Consider the following 9,827-nt stretch of genomic DNA (forward strand, 5'->3'; position numbering starts at 1 on the left):
CTTCGCCTCTCAATTGTTCGGCTTTTCCGATTGTTCGTTCGCTCGGACAAAATCGCCAGACCTTTGCTCGATCCTTTGTTTGGACTCCGAGGGACACGCTTTTTGTGGAATGTTTTTGAAGCCGTTCAAAAAATTCGTAACCACAAGGCGTAGCTGCTCGTTTTCTAAACATTAGTTAAGGCTCATGCGCGTTTCGTTTTATCAGTGACCTGCAATGCATTTTTTTGCTCATGAATTGTTAAATTTTTTGAATGTTTTTTGATCTCATTTTACGTATGGTTCTGATATCTTTACAGGACAACTAGGATGTCCTCCTTTTTTGTCTATGCCTTTGTCGTTTGCTTAGACCAGCATGTGTTGCATAATTATGCTTTTCTCGATCCTCTGTTTTCAGCTGTTCATGTATGAGGCCATGGGGTTATGTCAACTAGGGAGGGGTGGGGAGCTTATTGATTCAGCGAAGTGGATTGCCAATAAAAACGGTGAGTGTTGTTGACGGCGAGACCGAAAAGATCGTTAAAAGACCGGCAATCTTGCAATACCCATAGACTTAGAACAAAAAAGCCCGCCATTGCAAGGAAACTGGAAGTAACCTTCATTTCCACGAAAAGGCAACTTTCAAGTAAAGCGTTTTTATCAGAAAAAACGAATTCAGAATAGCATATTTGCATTCATACTGAATTTCATGGGTAGCACTATATGAAATGATCTTGTGAAGTGTAATTGTTTCTGACATAAAGAGCCTTTGTAGAATAATGAGATGGCAATTCAACCTCGTTGCCAGTGCTCTCTCTCTCTTCTCCCCCTCTCCCTCCCTCCCGCTACCCTTTTCTCCTTCTCGTGTTTGGTCAACTGTGGTTTTCTGGTCACATGAACACTTGTGCCAATCAACTGCAGAGAGGGTAGGTCCTCAACCAACTGATTTTGACAACAGAACAATGAAGCCGGACTTTGCCGAAGAGCTTGTTGAGAACTTTTAAAGTTAGTAAGTTGTCTCCCGTATGACCTGCTTAAAATCCTTTTAATAGATTCTAGGTTGTTATCTGGACCGCCTAAAACTCTTTTACCTCGGAGAGAAAAGACAAATTCCTCTTGTAAAAGGAATTACAGGGTGATTTTTTCCAAAGCATGGCATAGCCCACAGGAACTTGAATTCAAATTTGTAATTCTTGGAGTTGTTCACATCTTGAAGCGGCGATTAGCTGTATAAACGACGCGGCAAAGTACGTTCAATCCTTTTTCGTTGTTAAAGTTTTTAATTTTGACGCTGCCACCCCTCTTCTATTGCTAAAATGGAAACCCTCCCACATTGTCGGGGGAAGGGTCTGTAGATTTTAGGCGGCCTTTTTCCCATGTTGCTCTTGGATTGCCAAAATTATAGTAGAAATTCTGGAATTTGGTTAAAAAAAGTTACTGGGGTTTGTTTATTGTAAGGTTCTTAGTATTTTGGCCGTGTATTTCTCAGACAAGAAACACCTGCTGAAAAACACTAAAATTGATAGTTTGTGAACAAATTGAGTAGGTCAGTGCTTTTGGTCATGAATGGAAGATGACAAGTTTTGCGCGCGACAAAACAAAGAGAACAAAAAAAAAAACCAAAAAAAAAAAAACAATTCCCTGAAAACAGTGGGCATATTGTTATTTTTTATAGGTGGGTCGGTTTGTCGAATTGGGGATCGATGGGTCGTAAATCCTTCCGGGGGCTTGGAATCAAAAGGTGAGGTAATCTACCAATGATCACTTGTAAAATACATTATTAAGTTAAACGTGACCTGGTAACTTTTAACAGCGGCCCGACGGTAGATGCGTTGTTGCTAAAATTGTACCCAATACTTAAATAATACGGAAATTTCGAGAAAATTGTATTTACACCTTGCCATTTCCTTGTCAAGTTTTCCTTGACGAGTTTCCCTTGAAACTGAGTGGAAATTGCATTGCCAGTTATTGTAAGTTTTTGCTAGACAGGTCTCCTTGTTTGACAACTGGTAGTGTTTTACCAAGGAAACTAGTCGAGGTAAAACTCAGTGAGGACGATATAGAGCGGTTTTCAATTGAGTGTTGTAAAACAGATTCCAAAGTAATTACTTCGGCCAATCACAACAGGTGCAAACAGCGCAATAAACCAATCCAAATTCGTAGCAATTCCGTGTAACTTGCGCAAAGCGCGGGAAAAATCGCGCGCGTGCAAGTCGCAGTTGGTTATCCTTTTCATTGGTTGATAAACTGGCGCGAAATTTTTAAACCAATCACTAAGCTTAGCAACTGCAATCGCGTAATTACTGTCGACAGTCATTTGAAAACTGCTCTATGCTGGCGGTTAATTTATCACCAAGTATATTTGTAAAGGTATTACTGAAGCCTGACTGGTAAGAAATTTCGTTTTAAGGCCAGATAAATATCAGTGATGTATTTGCCAAGGCCACTGAGCCTTATTCCTCAATATGTCGAAGCAAACATAAACACAAGCAAGGCATACGGAAACTCATTTGATTTCGGTAGATTTTTGGTTTGGAGAAAAAAACAAATTAACGAATAGTTAATGTGCCTTCGCACATTTGCTTTGCTTCTGCATGCTTCGTTTGTGACGATCAATTATACATTTGTGAATTTCTGAATAGAATGCTGCATGAAAATGACAAATGACGAAAGTTCAATGTTTCCCATAATCTAGTGCTTTTCGTAATAGTAAGCTCCAGCATCGTTCTCTGTCCTCGTTGGATAGCCCACTTTAATTAAAGTGCTGCTACGACCAAACAATCAGTTCTTTTTCTTTGAATTTTAAAACTACATTTAATTAAACATTGCATGACCCAGGCCTTGATTTAAAAAAGACAGTTTTTTTTTAACTGAAAATTCTCTTTTTAATGGTCCACCAATACTGAAATTCCTATTTGATGGTCTGCAATTACTAATTTTAAAATCTTAAAAGAGCTGGATTGAGGAGAAAATAACGTCAAAGACTCGATATTTTAAGAATGCAATGCATGTGTACGCGGCTGAATTAATATGCAGTACGGGAGTTTTGGGCTTTCAGACTTTAAACGTGTTTTGGATGTGTAAAAAGCTCCGTTTACGCACTGAAATTTTAAGGTAGTGAGTAAATGAAGTCACCTTTCCCTAGATCAAATCCTCTGTGGTCCAATCGGTCAGTCAGTTTTGAAGGTGAGTAATGGTGGACCGTGAAATCCAAACGCTACACTCAATGTAAACAGCCTTTGCATAAAACTCAATCTCAAAGTTTGGCCAGCCTGGTGTTAAGCAAACACTTTCAAAATCTGAAGAAAAGGAAGTGATATCACAGTAGCACTTTAAACAGCCAGGAGCCTACGACCACCAGCGTCAGCAGGAGAAGGCGTGCTCATTTTAACTTTTATTTTTGGTTATGATCTCCAATTTCGTTGTAAAGGGAAAACAATCATGTCGCACTGGCAGCGTGATGTCTTTTTGTCTCTTAGTGGAAAGTAAAGCAATTTGCTTGCATAAACACACTCATAGCGTAAAAATACGTTTCCAAGAAAAGCTCCGTCCACTCGTGTGTTCGGCTTCACAGCCATTATTATGTATATGAAATAGTACGCGTGGTATGATTGGCTAATTTAGCGGACCGTATGCGCCCCTGTCCGGCCTGCTAAATTTGAAATTTTGATGGAACATTTTTCAGCAAGTTTTCACGTTGATTGGTGTACGAAACTTGTGAAGCTGTTTGAATCTTGCAAGCAGTTATTTCAAAAATCCCATTTCGTTTTCGGATTTGTCGCGTGCCAATCATTTGTGGCAGGTGAACGTTCTGCTTAACTTCAAATAGTTTCATTTACCACGCGCCTTATTACCTCGGCTATATAGTGGCATCCTCATCTCAAAGAGGCGATGGTTAGCACTGGGGATTTGGGCAAGATCTTGTATGACTGTGTAGCCCGATCCTGGAGTGGCAGTCTCTGTTGCAGGTGGCACAGACGTGCCTTGTGGAATTGCGTGCAGAAGTTGCGCATTCTTTCGTGGCCACTCTCTTGCACATAGCCTGGACTTAAGCGTTCGCTTCCGCCTTTCAAACCCCCGCTTTGACGCTTTTCTGCCATGTATCTCGGTGTTTGGCAATGTCCTCTCATGCACTGGTGTCAATTAGTGCAGATCGCAAGTCTCGCTTGATGGCGTCCTTGTAGCGCATCAGCGGCCGGCCCACGCCACGCCACGCCACGCCGGCGTCGCTGATGAGCAGTGATGCCATGCTCAGTGAGCCAGCGGCTCCAGGACCTTGGTGTTGGTGACTCTGTCCTGCCACCTGATGTGCAGCAGGCGCCGAAGGCAGCGGAGGTGGAATCCGTTTAGTTGCTGCTCTTGTCTGGCATAGGTCGTCCACGACCCGCTGCCATAAAGGAGAGTCGACAGGACACAAGACAAGCTTGGTAGATGCACATCTTGGTCCTTTCGCTCAACCGGTCATTGCCCCACACTCGCTTCTTGAGTTTGGTCATGAGAGCAGCTGCTTTGACGATCCTGAAGCTGATGTCTGCAACAAGCGAAGTCGAGCTTGATACGGTGGAGCCCAAGTAGTTGAAGGTGTCCACAACCTCCAGCTTCGTGTTATCGATGGTGATGACTAGGGGACTTAACACCTTTTGCCAAGATGTTGGTCTTCCTGAGGCTGATCATTAGCCTTAACTCCTTGCAGGTATGGGACAGCTTGTCTACGAGATGTTGGAGGCCCTCCTTGCTGTGGGATGTTAAAGCAGCGTTGTCTGCAAACAGCAGCTCCCATATGAAAACCACGTAAGCTTTGGTTTTGGCGCGGAGTTGCCGTGTAATCTTTCAGGATGTAGACACCTTCTGTACAGTCTACAAAGGCATACTGGAGCAGCATCGAGAAGAAAATCCTGAACAGGGTTGGAGCAAGGACACAGCCCTGCTTTACTCCACTGCTGACTGGGAAGGCATTGGAGGTGGCCCCATCGAAGCAGACCGTACTCTGCATGTCCTGGTGAAAGGAGGTGATGATTGCCAGGAGCTTTGGAGGGCAGCCAATCTTCTGGAGGATCTTGGAGTGTCCGCTTCTGCTCACCAGGTCAAAAGGCATAGGTTCTGGCATAGGTTCTGCCAGTACTCGTTGACACAGTGGCGGGGGGGCTGCTGGGCCTTGCTCCTAGCTGCTCGAAGGGCGTCGCGTGTGTTTGGGGAATGGTTCTGCTTGTGAGCCAGCATCGCTTTTCTCTTGGCCTCCGTGACTGGCTGCATTTCTTCCCGGGAAGCCTCGAACCAGTCAGCATTCTTGGTTCTTTCTCGCTGAATGCAGCCATGGCTGAGTCGTAGATGGCCTCATGGAGGTGAAACCATTTGGCATCTGGGTTGCTGGTTGTTGGTTGCGCAGCAAATGTCTCCTGGGTCGTGGTGTGGTGGTTTTTTCTGGCCTTCAGCCTGACCTTGCTTGCAATAAGCAAGTGGCCCATGTCACAGTCAGCGCTGTGATAGCTTCTTGTGTGGAGGACACTGCCGAGGTCCGCTCTCCTAGTGATGACGAGGTCTAGCTGGTGCCAGTGGTGGGACCGAGGGTGTCTCCAAGACACTTTGTGCAGCTCCTTACACTTAAAGTAACTGTTGGTGATGCAGCGACCGTGGTGACAGCAGAGTTTGAGCAACCTCTGCCAGTTCTCATTCATCCTGCGGACGCTGAAGTGGCCGAGGCAGGTAGGCCATGCTTGCCAGTTGGTCCCGACGCGAGTGTTGAAATCGCCTAGCAAATATATGCCCTCGGAACTTGGGATTCTGGATAGTGTTTCCTGCAGAGCCTCGTAGAATTGATACTTGGTGTCTGGGGTGAAGGTCAGAGTCCGGGTGTAGGCAGATATGATGTTCACAAAGCGCGGCGACAAAATGCATGCGAAGGGCAAGAATTCTTGATGTCCCTCCCGATGGGGTTTCAGTGAGTTCCTCACCGCAAAACCTATGCCATACTGTCTCAGCTCGTCCTGGGACAGGCCTTGTCATAACAAGGTGTAGTCCCTTTCCATAAGTGACCCACCGTTGGCCAGCCGGGTTTCCTGGAGACAGGTGACATCGATCTTGAGTTGTGCCAGCTCCTTGTTGATGATGGCGGTCTTGCGGGAGTCGTCCATTAGCTGAAGGTCAGCGGAGAGACCAGGGCATATGGTGCGAATGTTCCAGCTGGCGATTCAAAGAGCTGGAGTCTTCGTAGTGTTTTGCTTTTGACTGCTTGGTACAAGTACTTGATCTCTTGTTGGGAGGTTCCCCTAAGCTCTACGCACCCAGTAGAGCAAGCAAGCAATGACAGGGTGGCACCTTACTGGCTGGGGGCTGCCCAGCTTGAGATGGGCGGTAGTTACCCAATGAATCCGCGAGGGGCTTATCCCACCGTCGGACGAGACCCCCTGGTGCTCCTTCTTACAGCAATCAGTCGGAGCTTAGAACCGGTAATCTGCCTCGTCATGTCTTGTGCTGGAGTCTTGCGACACCGCTGGAGTGCCCTCTCCAGTTTGCACTAAGGCCTGGGCGGGAAGGTAAGGAGACACCGGTCTGCCCATATGACAGTGTCCCCCTCTCGGTGTCACTGGCTGGGTCCAAGGGAAAGGAAGAACCAATACAACTTTGGGCTAGTTCCACTGCAGAAGCTGCCGGAAGGAAGTGCTGAGCACCTGCCATCTGCCTTAGGGGCTCCACTCCGGATTTGTCCTCGAGGTTTACTCCTGAAGCCTTCCTGAGATCAGGTATAGCTGCAAGGCAGCAGAGGTTTGAAATCAGGTTTTACCTTCCCCTAGATGGGCTCCCTTCACAGGCTAAGAGCCCCATCTATCCTGGGCAACTGGTTATAAGGCGCCAGTGGCTTCATCTTCGCCCCTTCTCCTGTCGGTGGTGCCAGTTCCGCCATGCGGAGGCCAGAAGTGGGACTATAGTTACTGTCTTACTAACCTCGTTTTTTTGGTCCGTGTGTTTAGTTACAGATCCTCGTTTTTTCCCATTCACTTATGGCCAGTGCGCTTCAGGTTTAATCCTTAAATCAGCGGGAAAAAGGCCGGTCAGTAACTTCAAACTCGATTATTAAGAGGTATGTAATAAAAATTGACACTCGTAATTTTGGGTTTTTGAAACGGTTTTTTTTTTAGGTCATCCAATTGGTGCCACAGGATTAGCACAGTGTGCTGAGCTGGTTTGGCAGGTAAGTTTGTGTTGTGTTTAAAGTGTATGTGTCCTCTTTACTGCGTCAATGCCAGGTATAATATAGTATTATTTAAGCCTGGTTCCCTCTTTCGAATAATAATAGCAACTTTATTCATGTAAACTCGAAGACGCACTAGACAAGGGGTCGCTTCACGCACTGCTTTTATTTGAATTCATTCAAGCACGACTGATTAATTATCCAAGATGGTGATCAACAAACAGAAACACAGAGACGGAAGCCCAAAAGATATGAACAGATAACATTTTATGACATATTACGGACACTTTGCCATACGGGGCTTTCTTATTGCACAAATTATCACAGAGCTCGGTTGCGTCCATGGTTGATCGATATATATGACACAAAGATCTATTCATATTTAACTTTTGGTGACTTTCAGAGGACAACGTCTCCAAACTTGAAAATAACTGGCCACTTTTTTCAAGCTTCAATCCATTTCAATCCCCTCCATCCTTGGCTGCAAACAACAAAGAATAACTTCAGAGCACTTCAATGGCCCTTGGCAACAAAACTACAACATTATTTTTTTGGTCTTCGTTGACGCAAAGACATCTTTTAGTCTTTTGATTTTTGACTAAAATAGTGTGACACTGCCCCTTCAATAATAACGAGGATGATGACATTGATTTTGAAGCTGACGTAGACAATGGGGAGACAGCACCATTCAGAGTCCTTTTACGTGCCAGAAGGCGGTAGCAGTCCTTTTCCGATCCCGGCTATAAATTACACCCCTCGGTGTCTTTGCCTGTGCCCTCTAGTAATCGCATGTTTCATTTTGAGACGTACCATTTACTGCTTCATACAACGTACAGATGCTCAAAATTATACTTTCCCCATCATAACTCGGGCAATGTGACCACTGGGATATTAGTAGCAGGGACTGGGAATCTAAGAAAATTTGCCACTGGGACTGGGATTTTGCCCAAATTTGGACTGGGAAATGCTATCGCCACCCCCTTCCGGACCCTCTATCAGAGACGATTTGTTTAAAAATGTATGGGAGAGACCACTGTCCTGGCTTTCGAGGCATGCGAACCGTTCACTTCCGGTTTCCGTTCGTAATTCAAAAGCTCCCTACTATCTCTATTTGGGTAGTTTGGCTCAATTTTCTTTGTTATACCTTCCGGCGTTTCCGTTGCCGATGTGTTTGACGTGGAAGGCATATGCATTGATGCTAAGGCCTAAGCATTTTCAATTTCAGTTTATGCGTTGTTTAAATGTGAAATTATTTTTTTCCGTGCACTCGTTTTTGTTTTCAGTTAAGAGGCGAAGCAGGCAAGAGGCAGGTTGATGGAGCTTCAATAGCTCTACAGCACAACTTCGGAATTGGTGGCGCGGCTGTGGTTACGATATACAAACAGTATAAACAGATGCTATATGCTAAGTTATAACATTTGTCAGACATTTGATACCGACGCTAAACTGTAAAGCTGTTCACAAATGGAAGGAATCGGACCCAGTATCCAAGGGCAGGACATTGAAATTAGTGCACCCGGTAAACTTGGTAAACAACCGTTCTTGATAGAAAATACTTGAGCAACACTGTATTACTGCCACGACTGGACGTGTGAATGGCTGTTTTATACTAGAGACCCATAATTCGTCTGGGACGAAGTTAGGCAAACTTGTTTTCTGCGTCTCTTAAGTTCGTTTGGTATGAAGACGGGCACACGTCAAACTATCCATTTTAGTACGTCTTCGAAGACGCACTAAACTGGTTAGTTGGTCCAGACGCGTAGTGCGTCTCGTCTTTACACCAGATGGATAACACGCATAATTCGTCTGGACGGATTATGCGTCTTTTGTATAAATACGGCCAATATCAGTATGGAAGAAAGCCGTAGATTGCTAATGTAATTCATTATAGAACATTGATGAGCCCTTTGCTTGATGAGCGAGTTTGGTGGAGCATTATGCAGAACAATCCCACAATGATGGATTTTCTTCCTTTTTTTTTTTTTACGCTGTTTTCAACTGCTTAAGTACGTTACTTCACTGCAAAAAGCGCTCCAATATTAAATACCTACATTCGCTCACTGGTCGTTGCGGTCGTCTCTTTGTGTTTTAAACGTTGTATTGTCAGAACGCATGCATGATCACAATGTTTGTATGATGATATCTTTGTTTGTTTGAGCCAGGAGCCAAAGAGTACGAGCTTCCTTGTGCAGTATATCCATGTCTCAACCTTTGCGCGTATCTTCCTATTCTCAGTACTAACCCAAGTACTAACAACAATTTGCATACATTGTTTTTACTATTTTGTCTTCGTTTGACAGCAAATTTATTCTGATTGGCCATTCTAAACAGTGCCTGCAGAGCCGACGAACTCGTAGCGTTCTAAAACTAGAAAGATACGCGCAAAGGTTGCCTCATAGGGCTTGTATGGAAGAGGCATGCTCCTACTCATGGCACCTAGAATCGCCAATTACAGTGCGCAGTGCATTATGGGTGATCGGGAGCTTTAAAGCCTTAAAGAAGACATCGTTTTTTGCCAATTTGTTTCCCATCCCCGTTAAACCTGCAGCTACAAATCTCATAATACAAATCTCTACTTGGGCAGACGATATCCAAGCTTGGGGAATGTCTTGTGACTTCACTCACGTGATTTGAGTCGATAATTCGCCCGGGATAACATTTT

General features: G+C 44.7%; 1 protein-coding gene across 1 annotated transcript in view; it reads left to right on the forward strand.

The window, feature by feature from the left end:
* LOC137980933 (sterol carrier protein 2-like) overlaps positions 1-9,036 on the forward strand; it is a 12,975-nt gene extending 3,939 nt beyond the window's left edge. Inside the window, exons 4-7 of the mRNA XM_068828322.1 lie at positions 395-482; positions 1,652-1,717; positions 7,113-7,165; positions 8,449-9,036. Coding sequence (XP_068684423.1) covers positions 395-482; positions 1,652-1,717; positions 7,113-7,165; positions 8,449-8,580 — 339 coding nt within the window. The 3' untranslated portion in view covers positions 8,581-9,036. The remainder of the gene's footprint in view (positions 1-394; positions 483-1,651; positions 1,718-7,112; positions 7,166-8,448) is intronic.
* The last annotated feature ends 791 nt before the right edge of the window (positions 9,037-9,827 follow it).

The sequence above is a fragment of the Montipora foliosa genome, chromosome 12, assembly GCF_036669935.1.
Source record: "Montipora foliosa isolate CH-2021 chromosome 12, ASM3666993v2, whole genome shotgun sequence".
NCBI classification, from domain to species: domain Eukaryota; kingdom Metazoa; phylum Cnidaria; class Anthozoa; order Scleractinia; family Acroporidae; genus Montipora; species Montipora foliosa.